At 34.9% G+C, this 15,153-nt stretch overlaps 1 protein-coding gene across 1 annotated transcript; it reads left to right on the top strand.

Moving 5' to 3' along the window:
- Positions 1-162: 162 nt before the first annotated feature.
- Positions 163-14,952, top strand: PIG-L (phosphatidylinositol glycan anchor biosynthesis class L). Its single transcript, XM_089236023.1, has 7 exons — positions 163-609; positions 2,899-2,998; positions 3,732-3,822; positions 4,560-4,627; positions 5,903-5,934; positions 10,409-10,539; positions 11,496-14,952. The coding sequence occupies exons 1-7, from the start codon at positions 345-347 to the stop codon at positions 11,598-11,600; spliced, it is 792 nt and encodes a 263-aa protein (XP_089092149.1). The 5' UTR covers positions 163-344; the 3' UTR covers positions 11,601-14,952.
- Positions 14,953-15,153: the final 201 nt, after the last annotated feature.

The following is a 15,153-nucleotide window of genomic DNA, read 5'->3' as shown; positions in this document are numbered from 1 at the left end:
AGTAATTGAGCCCCAGCCGTCGTCGAACAGCAAAAAATTAATATTTTTCTAATGCTGTTAGTGAAAAATCAAAATATCAGACGACAAGTCATCTGAAAATCTTATTTTAAATGGAATCAAGTCATAATAGTAGTTATGTACGTTATCAGAAAGTTTTGAAATATTCGTATTTGTAAACAAAAAGGTTGTCAGACGATTTGAGAATGTCATTCACGCACAAAGAATGAAATGCGACGCATCGTTGTGGTAACAGCGATGAAAAGAATTATAATATATGTTTAATTGATGAGGTGAACTGATGGTGTTTTGGTAACCGAGATTTTGCGTTGTTGATTTGAGAACCGATGTTACCGGAATACATGTATACGTTGGGGCTGTTCGTGTCGACGTCCCTGTGTGTTTCTTTGATCCTTTCTTTTTACCTGCTCTACATGCTCATCGTGTTTTACAAGCGAATGTTCGGTTATTCTAGAAAAGACTCGTCGACGCGTGAACTCGTCGCGCTGTTCATCATCGCACATCCCGACGACGAATGCATGTTTTTTGGACCGAGTATCGTGAATCTCGCGCGCAGTGGTTATTGCATTTACATCCTCTGTTTATCCACAGGTGCGATGAAAATTTTGAAAAATGCTTGTGTGTTAGTTATACAGTATTGCAATATATGAGATTCTTGTTTTCTTTTTCTTTCATTCTAATTTTCTTGACCATTTGTCAAATTTTCCACTCTGTGCTATAGCCAGTTTGCCCACCATTATAAATCCAACATGCCTCTGTCTCTAAGTCACTCTCTTAGTCATTTACATGCTTGAATACTTTTTGGTCACTCCCATGCAACTGTTTTTAGGTCACTGTTTTGGCCACTCATGTGCTCACACACTGTTTCTTTTCATGTCACTGTTACTTTCATGGCCTCCACGTTTTAGGGCCCTTGTCAGACTCCACTTTTCATAGGCCCTTCTATACTAAATTTATAGTGTGAAAAAACAAAAAGATGAGAATCATGTCAGGCTACACCCTCATGTGGGCCATGATCACTTCAAAGCTCACACAGTTTCTTTCCACTTCCATTCTCACACGCTATCTTGGTCACTCACAGACCTGGTCCCTAGCTCTGTAGGTTACGCTTTTGGTTGCTCACATGCTTACCCACTGTTTTGGTCATTTTGTGCTTGCACACTGATTTGTGTCACTTCTATGTTCACACACTGTTTTTTTGTCACTTCCATGCTTACAAACTATTTATTTTCACTTCCATGCTCACACACTATCTTGGTTGCTCACAGACCCGGTCCCCTATCTCTGTAGGTCACTCTCAGACTTAGGTCGCTATCTCTGTAGGTCATGTTTGGTCACTCACAGACCCAGTCTGTAGCTCTTTTGGTTGCTCACAGAACCAGTCCCTAGCTCTGTAGGTCACTCACATGCTTGCACATTGTTTTGATCACTTGCATGCGTGCACATTGTTTTAGTCATTCACATGCTTTTGTGCTATTTCTTGTCACTTCTATGCTCACACATTATCTTGGTTACTCTTTTTTTCTCACGCTGACCTGGTCCCCTTGCTCTCTAGGTCCCACTTTTTGTCACTCGCTGATTTAATTTCTCCCTTGACTTAGGCAGAGGCTAATTTATGCTTTTACCACCTGTGAGCAAAACACGTTTTGCCTCCCTTCTCCCATTCTACTAATTTTCTTAACCAATCATTCCCCAAATTTGTTACTTTGAGATATAGGCCACTAAGCCCCCTATAAATATGCCTCTGCCGTTACTTCAAACTACAGTAATATGAACAACACTGGACCCACCTGCTCCCTCCTATTTGCGACCCTGGTTTCACTGTATATACAGCTAACTCTTCAATAGACATCATTGCCTCATATGGCAGAATCTTGTTATTTCGTCAAACAGTGCAAAGAAAGAAAGGAACCCGTGTAGGGACAAAAAAAAAAAATTAAAAGGGGTACATTGCTATAGGGCAGAGGTTGAGAGCATTGCTAGGGCATGGTGGAGAGGTATCTAGCATGATGTATGTATCAATACTTTTTTACAAATTACCTTTCATGGGTTGGATGGAACTCATTCCCAGGCCGCATTTGGTGATGGGCACGAGGTTTGTGAAAAGTCTTTTATAGCGAAAACATTTTCTGTGTATGTGTGGTTACAGTATTGCTGACATCTGGTGGTTACATTATTCTTTATGTCCAGAACAGAACCAAATATTAACCACTATCATTTTTAGAATCATTAAAAGAAGCCTGCGGGTGTGACAAAAGTCTGATCATTAGAGTGAGTGAAGTATCATTTTCATAATGTGTGGCTACAAACTGTGCGAAAGTATTAATGAGTGTGTGCTACTTCACCTAACACGAACTCTATCCATATCGCTATATTGCAATTTACTAAAATTAATGAGATGGGTTGGAAATGAAGGCGCCATCTAGATGTGGTTGCCTCAAGCTTGTTAGGGGAAAATATCCTATATATATATATTCTTCCCTGGGTTAAAACCTGAGACCGTGACAGCAATGTTCATGGTGGTGGACGAGCATCTAACCACCGCTCTACTCTGGCGTTAATGAGTGTACTGGAGCCAGCCCAGAATATGAGCAAAAATTTTGTTCCCGCTTTTTTTTTTTTACGTTCTTGATTGCGTGTAGTGAGACCTTAATCAGCTGCTTGGCAATTAATGAATCTGGTGGTGAAAAGTTTTCCCAGTGACTTAGATTGCTTTCCCAAGTCGAGATATCCATTTGAGTGACGTATCTCTAAAAGAAAGAGACCTAGTTATGTTGATTGGGGCGTAAATTTTTCTCATTTTATTTCACTTTTGTTATTTAACTGATATTTATTTCTGATTACTTGTACATTTTTGCCATCTTTTTTTTACGACACAAGGGGATTATGAGAAGCTTGGTCACAAAAGAAAAGACGAGCTCAGAGAAAGCTGCAAAATCCTTGGTATTTCTCTTGGGAATGTCATTACTGTTCATCACAGGTATTTTACATCATTGATGTTTGAAATTTGTGGTCAATATTTATTTCATCAATTACTTGTTTGATTCTTTATTTGGTAGTTATGTTGTGTATTTGTTAAGAAGGTAACAGTTATTAGTATTTTTGGTAACTAAAAAAATGATAATGGTGCCTGACTTTTTTATTTATGATAACTGAATCAAAGTCACAACACAAAATTATCGGAAATTATGTCAATGTTTACAGTGACATACTGACTAATTGTTTATAATTTTTGTGATTGTGTTTTTAATTGGGTTGCTGTATTTTTGAAATATATGACATCCATATTTGTTATGGGCATCTTTTTCTCAGCTTATTCGTTGGGCATTTTGCCTGTTGTGTCGTTGTATTTGTATTTTTAATGAAATACTTCATTACAGAATCATGTTTGTTAGCTGAAACGTGATTTCCCATAGGTTTCCTATGGAAAATCTTTTCTGTTTGGGAAAAAAAGAGACATCATCTGAATATAGGCCTTAAAGCATATATTCTATCAACTTTTGGAGTCTTATATCAATTTTTGCTCAAAAAATTTATATAAGACTGTATCTTGTTCTCGAGAAACATGGTAGTTTTTTCTTGTTTATTCCCCCCATTTTACTGTGTTTTGCATTGGTTTTTTTGTTCTTACTTGTTTTGTCAATATCTTTTCCCCCATGTGTTGTATTATAAGAAATCGATCATAATGTGCATTTCTAATTTGTGTCTCTTAGTGGTTTGCCGGACAACCCAAGTATATCTTGGAACAAGGTATTGGTTGGTGGCTTACTACTGAAATACATCAGAAGTCTTACTGCAGATCTTGTGAGCATCTTTTGGATTTTGTTCATGTACACATTATTATTTCATGTCAAATTTATAAAAATGAAATTAGAGCCACTGTTTTCATGTTTTTTTTAAAAAGGGGGAAAAGTACTGTTGAAAACCAAGATCAGTTTTTGAAGAGAGACAAGGAATCTCTTTCAGAAAAATTTTGAAAGTTCCTGACCTTCACATAAAAAAGAAATTAAATGTTAATCCACAGAAATTGATTAAATATTCTTTTCATTGTAAATATGTTAATTTTTTTATTAAAATGTTTTGAAATATTTTTAATTTTTAATAGTCTCTTAAGGCAGAAGCACATGTTCCCCCATGTCCCCCATTCTACCTGTATAAACCTGTGATTGGAACGCAAATATAAAATTGAAAATGCATCAGAAATATTTTGTCCTTACCAAATTTTGACAAAATAGGTTATGTTAACAGTATGTAGCTAAATGATGTTTGGAATTTATGAATTTTTAGCTGTTATCAAATCAATAAGCACACCTATAATTTTGAAAATAAAAAGGAGCAAAGTATAAAAATACAATAAAATAATTACATATGACATTTTGTTGAGGTACATAAGAAGAAACATAACACACACACAAAATAAAGTTGAGCCTCATTTATCCAAAGCACACTCTATTAACTAAATTTTGAGAGAACGATCACATAATTTTTTATGAATCACGTATTAATCAACAGTTCACGTGATGTTGATGTTTTATTTTTAGGTGCTGTCTTTCGACTCATATGGTGTCAGTGGTCATTCCAATCACGTTTCTATTCACAATGCCTTAAGGTACAGCTTACCAAAATTTCTTCATCATTAAACTACAGTTGAGTACATTTATAACATACCCTGGATATATATAACACACTATATGGATATAAAATACGGTTTTTATCCTTGATTTTCAGCCCATTCATTTCCATATATTTTTACCTCTGTTATTTTACATATCCCTGCTTAAAACACATAGTGTGGATATAAAATACTTGAAACACTCTCCTAACCTAGAAAATAATTCAGATATAACATATACTGCCAACAAAACCTGTAAAAATGAAGCTGAAAAAACTTATTTATGCAGCATGTATTGCATGCAGGTCATATCTTCATGCTTTTTTCCCACAGAGAGCAGTGGAAATTTTTATAATAATAATAAATTTATTGTCGAAAAAATTACATTGGCACTGTAATAGTCTACACCTAGAAAGTGTGCACCTGCTATTCTAACTGTAAAATTATGTGTTATTTAAAAGAAAATTTCTGTCTTTCTATGCATTTCTGTGAAAGCTGCACACATGGAATGTGCTCTTCAAATTACTGAATGCTTACTTTTTTGTAACTTCTGGATCACTTGGTAGATGGCAGTTATGAATGAATGCTGTGATTGGTAAAAGCAGAAATCTGCACTGTTTTAACAGCATCAAAAATCTCTATCTATTGAAAGACTTTGCAAAAGCATGGTGATTGATAACAAGTAAAACTCATGAACATCTGTTGTATTTTTTTAATGATTTATTGAGTAAAAATCATTAGCATGAACTCAAATAATATCAATGAAATAAATCAAAAAGAAATGTATGTGCGCATGTTCTATAGATTCTGTATGTACTTCTAGGATATGTAATGCCCTGCATGTATTTCACAGCTCCAATAAATTTTCGAAATTCCTTGAGAGAGATCAACCAAAAACTATATTTCATATTAAATTTGATTAATTACGTACTGCATATGTTTATTTTGTCTGAAGCAATCTCAATAATCTACTTTACGAATACATACAACTGCTATATAAGCTAATTTTAAGACCTTGCTTATACCATGTACGTCAATTATAACAAAGAGGGTATGTTATAAGCAAACTTGACTATTAGAGAATGTGTTTGTTTTTTTTTTGCACAATAATTGTATTGGGGAATGACTGAAGAGATTATTCTGTATGAACATGCTGAATGATGAATGTTGCAGCTTATGATAAAAATTTTATACATAGAACTGCATTTTTATTGAATGTATACAGACTTGAAAAAGTTTAACCCGAAATTTCAATTATTTACATCTTTTCAGGCACTTGATGAAGAAAGGTCAAATAGCCAAAGGTACTTCTGATTTGATATTATGTTTAACTCTGAGTGAAAATTCAAACTAACGATATATAGGGTGTCTTAAAGTTAGTGTACTGTACACTTTTTACAGCTTTAACTACTCATAAGAAAATATTGAAATTATTAAGGTGGTCTTAATGAGAGAATAGGAGAGAATTTTTAAGTGCTTTTCAAGGTACAAAAACTTTCACATAACAATTTTGGTGTGGAATCACAGTATCCATAAGTTTTTCACCAGCGAAACACATTCTTTTAAAGTGATGTTATATTTTCTAGTGAAGAAATAAAAATGGTTTGGTTGAAAATGCATGTAGATATTTTACCATGATGCCTGAGCAGTTTAGTCACATGTTTGCAAAAAAAAAAAAACCACAAACAAATAGCATTCACTACAATTCGCGTATATTCCAAATGTTTCGTAGCTGTGTGATGGATAGTTAAGGCTGTACACAGCTCAGAACATATTGGTTTTAATTATAGATTACCCGTCTATTTATATGATGCAGTACAGTCAATTTGTGATAACTCAAACATCTGTTTTGAAGTCGAAGTTTTCCCTCAGCCCCAGAACTTTTTTTGTATTTTAGTGTTAAAATTTTCCCTTAACTCGTAGTTCTCTTCCTTTAACCACTTTATGATCAAGAACGTAATATTGCATCCAAACGCTAGTGGAATAAATTCAAACAAGTTGTCTCTGTTTCTTTCCTTTCTCCTCATCATCACGAAGCTTTGTTGCAACCCCTGTAATTTCTTTTCCTCTTGGTCTTTTGTATACAGAGTGTAATACAAGTTTACAGTATACAATACTCTCAGTAATTTTTCTCAAAAACTGCTTATCCGAATGCAACCAAATTTTTAGAATAATTTAATGAGACCATGGGAGACAGATTTATGAATTATGAAGTAATTGAGAAAGTTCAATTTTCTACCACCAGGTGAAAAAGTGATGATTTTTTATTGCATCTCACATTTTCCCACAGACCAAGTATCAATGGAATACATCCTCCAGAACGGACGCTACATTGATCTGAGCATTGTGAATGTACTGAAACTACTCAGAACTATGTAGCGATTGTTCTGGTAGATGTATTCCATTGAAACCTGGTATATATGTTATATAGACCATGGTAAAATGCAGTAAAAGGCGCCACCTGGTGGTCGAAAATTGAACAATTGTTTTTTTCATAAATCTTTCTTCCATGGTCTCAATAAGATACCCTAAAAATTTGGTTGTATTATAATAACTAGTTTTTGAGGAAAACTACTCAAAGCATGGGAACTTTAATTATAATCACCCTATATATGAAAAAAGACAGTTCCGTCATTAATGCTAGGGAGTATCTCCCCGCCAATGCTATAGACTGGCATATATCATAATAATACAGGACCTTACCGTGTCTTCTCGAGTCCCTGGAGCCAGACTTTTTTTTGGAGGTCCCTCTTGAAAGGGGTAATGCAAAATGATTGTAAATTTTTTGTTGGGCCTCCCATTTGGCTTGGGGAACTTGAGCAGTGCCCAGTTTCCCCAGCCTGTAATAATAAGTATCATGCTGTAAAGAATATCTTAGTCTTGTCAATAAATGCATTTTAATATGAGAGTCTTCGCACTATAATTTATTAGCCTCAAAATATATCACTCTGTTTATCAAATTGCAATGGTTTTGTCAATTCCCCCCCCCCCCATGTGTTATAATACGAGGAGAATGTTATCACCTATGCTCCTCGTGTTGTGGCCTAATTTTATTGACTACCATTTTCCGAAATTCTTCTAGCTATCCAAACTTGATACCCTAGGCTGTAGACTGCTTAGCTCTCCTTGTAAATATGTCTCTGTTGACACTTTGTACAATTGCAGTTTCCAGAAAAATAGTCATTCTATTTTCAGATTTTCCAAAGTACAGTAGGCACTTTATATAATGACCCCCCCCCCTTCATCCCGATGAAAACAGACGTTATATTGGGAGAGTCGTTATGTTGTAAATAAGACATATATGGTAGTCATTCTATGAAAACATTTTGGATCTATGCTACCGGTCATTGTAATGGAATGGTTGCTATAACATGGGGTCATTACAACAAGCGTTGACTGTATTACCGTTTTTTTCATTTGAATATAGTGTGTATCAATCAGACCTTATAGAGACAACGTTCTCATTATGTGCTATGCAGGTAAGGATTTATTTCAAAGTGAAGCTCTGCCCTGAGTCATTCCAAAAATTCCACAAGCTTTTTTCAGTATAAAATATAAATTGAAGTATAATACAGGAATTATAAAACAACTTAATCTGCACTAAAAAGAATCATGGCTGGTGTGAAAGCACTGTCGCAGAATTAATAATTTGAGTTCTCATTATTTTCTATGGAGAAATGTGCTTAGATATAAATTGTGCTTTTAAATTAGGATTGTGTTCCTAGAACAAATTACGCTTGTGTGTGTGCAAACCAAATTATTGTATTATCCCAATCAACCAAGTTTTGGGTCATCCGAGGCACTTATCATGAATTCATTAAAAAACCTTGGTGCCGTAAAATGTCTTTTATGTGTCATGACAAGCAGGTCCACTGAATGCCTCAGCACATAACAAGAACTTTTTAGTTCAGTGTTTCTGAAATAGGCAATATCACTCCTTGAATATGGGACAGTTGAACGAATGAAGACAGGGGTGGTAGAGGCTGCATATTCAATATGGGATTTTATTGATTCCCTTAACCGGAGGAAAAGTTAAATCTTTTTTCTGAGGGAAAAAAAGGGAGTCAGTGAGGAGCATCAACAAATGGAGAACATCTTGAACTTGTTACTCACAAGCAATGTGATGCTCTATGAAAGGGCTGGACAAATTCCAGGTGCTAGGTCAACTACGAAAATTGGTGCTGATGCCTAACATTTTCTCAGTGTAGTTACTAAATTGCAGGCTGGGGATAGCATAAAATGTTTGGAATTTATAGCAGCACATCTGCCAACATGAAAGAGGTTCACTATGCCCTGAAAAAAAGCATTAGTTTGGATCTTTTTCTTCAGGTGACAATTTTCTTTGAATTTTTACTAAAAAATTATTCTGGGGCCCAATTTTTTTTTTTTTTTTGCGATTCATCCAGCCCTGCTCTATGAAACATTTAAGAGGGCTCAATTACAGAAGACATTAAAAGACTATTTTTCGAAGCAGTACATATACAATACATATATATTAATATATATAAACGATCTCCCCGAAACCTTCAACTGCACAACTAGATTTTTTGCTGATGACTGTAATCTACTGTGTAATTGATCACCAAGAAATTCTTCAACGTAATCTTGCTTCTGCCTCAGACTGGTGCTCGTTTTGGCCCATGCCTATAAACCTATCTAAAACAGCTTTCATGAGAGCTTCTTGTAAAACTGTTCCCCTCGAATTGTTATACTCAATTAATAAATGTAACCATATCCCATGTTTCTCAATTTAAATATCTGGGTTTCATAATCTCAGCTGACCTACGTTGGAATAATCATATCGATTATGTATACCAGAAATGTGTAAATAAACTTTTCTTCCTGCACTGTAACCTCAAATATTCTACTCGTGACATCCAACTTCTCTGCTATCAAACTTCTCCCATTCTTTCTTACACAGCTGAAGTCTGGGACCCCCTACACCTCTGATAATATCAAAAAACACGAATCTGCCCGCTTTATTCATGACTGCTATCCTCTTTTAGTGCCATTTCCAATTTCAAACTCGAACTTAATCTCTACCCACGACTTATCTCCTGCTTAGTCATGCTTTATAAGATTACTCATGATCATCTAAATTGTATACATCCAGTATTCTGACTAATCCTTCTTATGTTTCCAGTAGACTTGACCACCCAAAAAATTTAAAACCTATTTGTGCCTTTATAGACTGTTTTAAATACAATTTCTTTCCTAATACCATAGTTGAATGGAACAAGCTCCCCTTCTTTATTGTTAATCCCCCCCCCCCCACTATCTCCCAATTTCTTGTCAAATGATACAAAACATGTATGTGTAAATCCACTGCGTCCTCTTGTATAGGCCTTTGAAAGGCCAACAATATTGCATAAATAAAATATTATAAATTGTAAACATATCAAATACCATTGTACTTTTGTTATGGTATATATGAGCATGTGTAGCTGCATTTACATTCTCATTATATTGTACTTATTATTTGATCTTTTTATTGCATTGAAATTCAATTCCCATCACTTATGGCTGTATTTACTTCATTTAAGCTCAAAATTCTGTATGGCCTGCATCATCATTCGGAGTTGGTGTGGTCCAAATTAGCAAGGGATAAACCACCATATTTTTATGGGCAGGATATTCTTAATATTGAGAGATGTAATAATAGTGAAACAGTTTCATTTTTAGAATTAAATTTAAAAGTTTTCAGGTTGTTTGGCCAACAAATTTGTTTTCCTTGTGTGCAATGAAAGGATTATTAACTGTTTTTAAATTTTATTTTAGATTGCAAAATATACATATTGGAAACTGTTAATGTCATACGGAAGTATTCAAGTTTTATGGATGTTCCAAGCAGCTACATAGCTGGTGATCTGACTTACGTTTCTACTTATGAAGATGTTGCTGTCATCCAGGTTTGTAATACTGTATATATTTTTTTTTTCCGGATGCACCCATCTCTCGGGAAAGCTTCGATATCTCCTTGAGATGGGAAGCGAGGTGTGACTGGTCCTTCAATGTTCAATGTATATATTTTTTATTTTTACATTCTAAAGCATTTGAAGTCTTGAAAAATTGTGATGAACATTATTTTCTGCCAAGTTAATTTAAATGGTGATCATTCAATATATACAAAAAATTCAAAGACTTTCTCTGTTTGTTCTTGTATTCGAGTACTATTCAATTTTCTGTTCTTACTATTTCTTCTAAAAAAAGTATTTGCTTAAATATTATGATTATTTCTAATACTACATTTGTGAGGCATATGCAGAGGCACATTTATGATTTTGCTGCTTGTGGGCTAAACAAATTTGCCGATTGGTTACTCCAATGCTCACACACGCTCTAGGTTCCTCTTTTTATTGCTCTCGCACTCCCACACTCTCTCGTCTGATCCTTTGCTCTCTGGATCATTTTTTGGTCAGTCACATGCTTGCACACACTCTAGGTCACTCGTGCCTGCACACTCTTTTGTCCACTCACATGTTTACAAACTCTATAGGTCACTCGTTTGGTCATTCATTGACCTAGTTCCTACCTAGGCAGAGGCGAATCTATCTAACAATCATAGTAAAAATTCTGTTATAGCAAGAGAGCTTACAATGATGGGAAAAATTGGTGTTAGTAAGGAACAAATGAATAAGTAATTGGAGTCAATTCAGGATTAGTTGAATATCTGTTTAAATTGAAGTTTACTGTGAATAGACCCTGGTACCTTCGTGATGGGATAGTTCAATGAGTTGAACTAATTGTAACCCCAAGTTTATCGTTTGGCACTGTGCATTTTACTAATCAAGATTTGACTGTAGTTATAATGTGTTGTAACAATATCTGAATTCTTCTTTAAAATTGATTTTTTTAAAAATTGCAGAAAGCCATGAGAGCCCACAAGACTCAATTTGTTTGGTTCAGGAAGCTGTACATGTGCTTTTCAAGATACGTTTACATCAATACATATAAAGAACTAACAGTGTGAAGTCTTCTATGCAGAGATTATTCGAGACAATCTAAATGTATACACATGATGGCAATGCTTTTGACGTGGGAAAATTTGTGTGATACTTTAGTTTCAGTTTTGTTGTAAATGATTCCATTTTTATCTTATCTGTTAAATATGTTTTTGTCTTCAACACAATATTTATTTAATTCAGAGATTCTTGGAGAGATTATGAGGGGTGGGGGGGGGGTGTTCAGTGAGTTCAGATGGGAAAACAGTTATACACTTAAGCCCTGATTTAACAAATCGGAAGGAACCAACAATTTTATTCCAACAAATTAAGGAAATTGTTAAAACTGAGTCAAATATATGAGGATGTGTAACACATTCAGAGTGGTAAATTTTAAATGCTACTTGCTTTCGAGTTGCTGTTACAACTTATTTCTGACAATAATTGATGGGGAGACAAAGCCAGGACCATGTTCTGGTGGTGGTAACAATTGAGAAAAAATATATACATATATATATATATATATGTGTGTATGTATAAACTTGAGAATAAAGTCAGGATGCATGAAAAAATTGTTTGATAGAAATTTGGTACATCAACAGTTTAATCAAATTCTGTCAAAATTGCCATTTTTCTCTAATCAAAATACAGTGCTTTCTCTTCAGATGACTAGCCATTCTTTGCTTGTCAAGACAGAACATAAACTTGAGGTAACTTTATTTCTCTATTGAAATCAAACATGCCAATAGCTCAACATTTTAGGATATTGGTGGACACCGATTGGCACTGAAACCTTCCCATACTCTATATGGCTTTATTGCCTTCTTTACACAAAGGAACAGATTCCTACTCTCACTTTTTTTGTTTATCGCTAAAGAAAGAGACCTGGGTAGTCAAATAGAGACTTTCTGGATATTAATGGCAAGACAAATCTTGCAATCTGGTCACACCATGCTACCAATACAACAAAGAGACACATCTTTACCTTCCTTATAACATGCATAATATCCTGGGTAGAGAACATTGCAGCCTTGCTCAAAAAAAGTGGACCTGGTTCAATTTCCTCTGGTAGAGACAACTAACTTTTCTTACCAAAGTGGATGTGACATTATTTTTGTCAGAATTTTGGAAGAAATGTTAAATTGAGAAATTTGCTGAATCAAAGTTTATTATATCGGGGTCCGACTGTATGCTAAGCTGCAAATCTCATAAACATTCCTTTAAAGCAGTGTTTTTCAACCACGGGCCATATGCCCTCTCTTGTGGTCCTGGGATGTTGGGGGAGCCTGAGGAACTGTGAAGAAATAAGGCAAATGAAATATGGTGGGCAAAAATGTGACCTCTTTCAGAATCTAGAAGAGCTGTCCATGGTACCAGGGGCTGTGCTACCTACTCATGCTTATCCTGATAATCCAATTGGATAATCAGATTCAGGAATCCGATCCGTAGCTGCACTGATTATGACAATATAAGCATAAAAGGGAAATTTTTTGTACTATTGGCATTCCCCCCTCTGAAAACAAGCATAGCTTTTTTCTGAATATTTCAAGGAAAATTTAGGATGGGGGAGACCCACTCCTTAGCATCAGATGATCATACTTTTTACTCACAATGGTGCCGGTTTAGTGAAAAATTTATTTCTTTGTCTGATTTGAAAATTTATTACAATGACTTAAGTGATGTTTTTCCTTGGAAGAAAACTATGCAATTTCGTCGGCCTTTTACAAATGATTGGATTCAGTTAAAAATCTACTCATTACCAAGTGTAGTTTGTACAGTGAAATCTTGCTACAATGATAAATCCCTCTATATTTTTTTGAATCTTGTTTGAAAATGCTTATACTCTAACTGCTGCCTCTCGGTATAACAATAATCTCTAAAACAATATTTTTTTGGTCCGCAGAGTAAGCTATTATATTGAGATTTCATTGTGTATTTCTCAATGATATAATTATTATTCTAAAATTATATTATGTAAATAAAATAAATGGAGCAAAAGTAATAATCACCCACGTCAATCAAAATAGGCAGTGAAGGACAACAATACATTTTCATTCCAATGTGATTTTGGTAGTTCCTTATGTATGGCTTAAAGAACTTCAATAAAATAATTATAATGCTGAAACATCCTCGTGAATAACATTTACATGCTGAAAAATATATTTGATTATAAAAATAACTCTTCATGTACTCCCTCTGTTTTCCATCTTCCCCATTAAGGAAAAAGGGGGGGGGGGAATTCTATCCAACAGCCCTGCTAACACCTTCCATTTTTAACGTTAAAGAATGTGAAAAAAACAACAACAAATGTTCTGCACGTGCATCAAAAAATAATTTGCTTTGCCACCTTTGCTGAACAAAAAATTCATTAAATGTATATTAGTAGTTGTTTATCCCAAGCTTAATTTTGATTGTGGTTAGTGGTCGATCGGCCAAAAAGAAAAATCACTTTTCCCTGTGTGGAAAGAGATTTCTTTTGCGTCACGTGATGTTAAGGAGTGAACCTAAGAATAATTCCTTGGTATCGTTTTTCGGATTATTCTTCAAGTCATGCTTATAATTCTTGTGGGATGAGAATAAGCATGGCCAGATAGTACAGCCCCAGGGCAACCTTAACTCATGTGATGTTAATAGCCCGGGGCTTCATGTCCATAAGGCATACATGAGATCTGGTGCTATGATTTTTGAGTGTAAGTTCGCAAATATACAAGCTGTTTCCCAACTAAATATAGGGACCCATGATCTTGAGACTGCCATGCATAGACCCCCCTCCACACACATGAAGGAAGCTCACTGAAATCTAGCCCAAGATATTCACAGATCCATGGTGAGGACCCATCAGAAATATTGATTTATTGCATAGGTTCATTGGATCATTCTGAGGCCTATTTTCCCATATAATTCATCTATTGGGTGGGATGAAAAGTGGGATCCATGATTGGTTTAGGGTTCCAGAGATCGGCCGTATTTATAAAATTTTGTTCATTATAAATCTAGTTTTGACTCAATTTAATTAGAAAAAGTCTCAGGTGAGGGTAGGGAGCCCCTTGGATAAAACTGGGGGGGGGGGGGCACGAAAAGAAAATATGGTCTAAAGGGAGTCACAGGCTGTGAGAAACACTGCTCCAAAGTAATGTCGAACAAAAATTATGCATACTTAAGTATTTTTCTGTAAAGTCTGTGGCCTTATTTGCGTAAGGGGTTCATAGAACACAGAAGGTTAAGAACCCCTTTTGGTCTAGTGAAAGTTCTTTTTTTATAGTAAAATAGAGCCTGTGCAATACTTTCTTCTCCATCTTCCAATATCTATATATGTTCAAGTCTATGTGATGTAATTTTACATTAAAGCCAAAGATGAATAAATTTAATGAAAGTTTATCGTATGAATTGATTTAAAAGTTTCATTTTTTTAAAGGAACATTGCTTTTTTGTAAACTTTTAAAATGCAAGAAAAAGGCCAATACACTGCTTGCAAATTCCAAATAATACACAGGAAATTACAGTGCAATGCATAGTGACTTGGTTCTTGTCTATTCAGTGTACTGTTTTTCCAGCCACCTTGTTGGACTTTTTGTCTGTTGT

Source organism: Pholcus phalangioides, unplaced genomic scaffold, assembly GCF_987345545.1.
Source record: "Pholcus phalangioides strain wild (caught in Gottingen) unplaced genomic scaffold, Ppha-v1.0 ptg000009l_1, whole genome shotgun sequence".
Taxonomy (NCBI): Eukaryota; Metazoa; Arthropoda; class Arachnida; order Araneae; family Pholcidae; genus Pholcus; species Pholcus phalangioides.
This window is presented reverse-complemented; position numbering and strand designations above follow the sequence as displayed.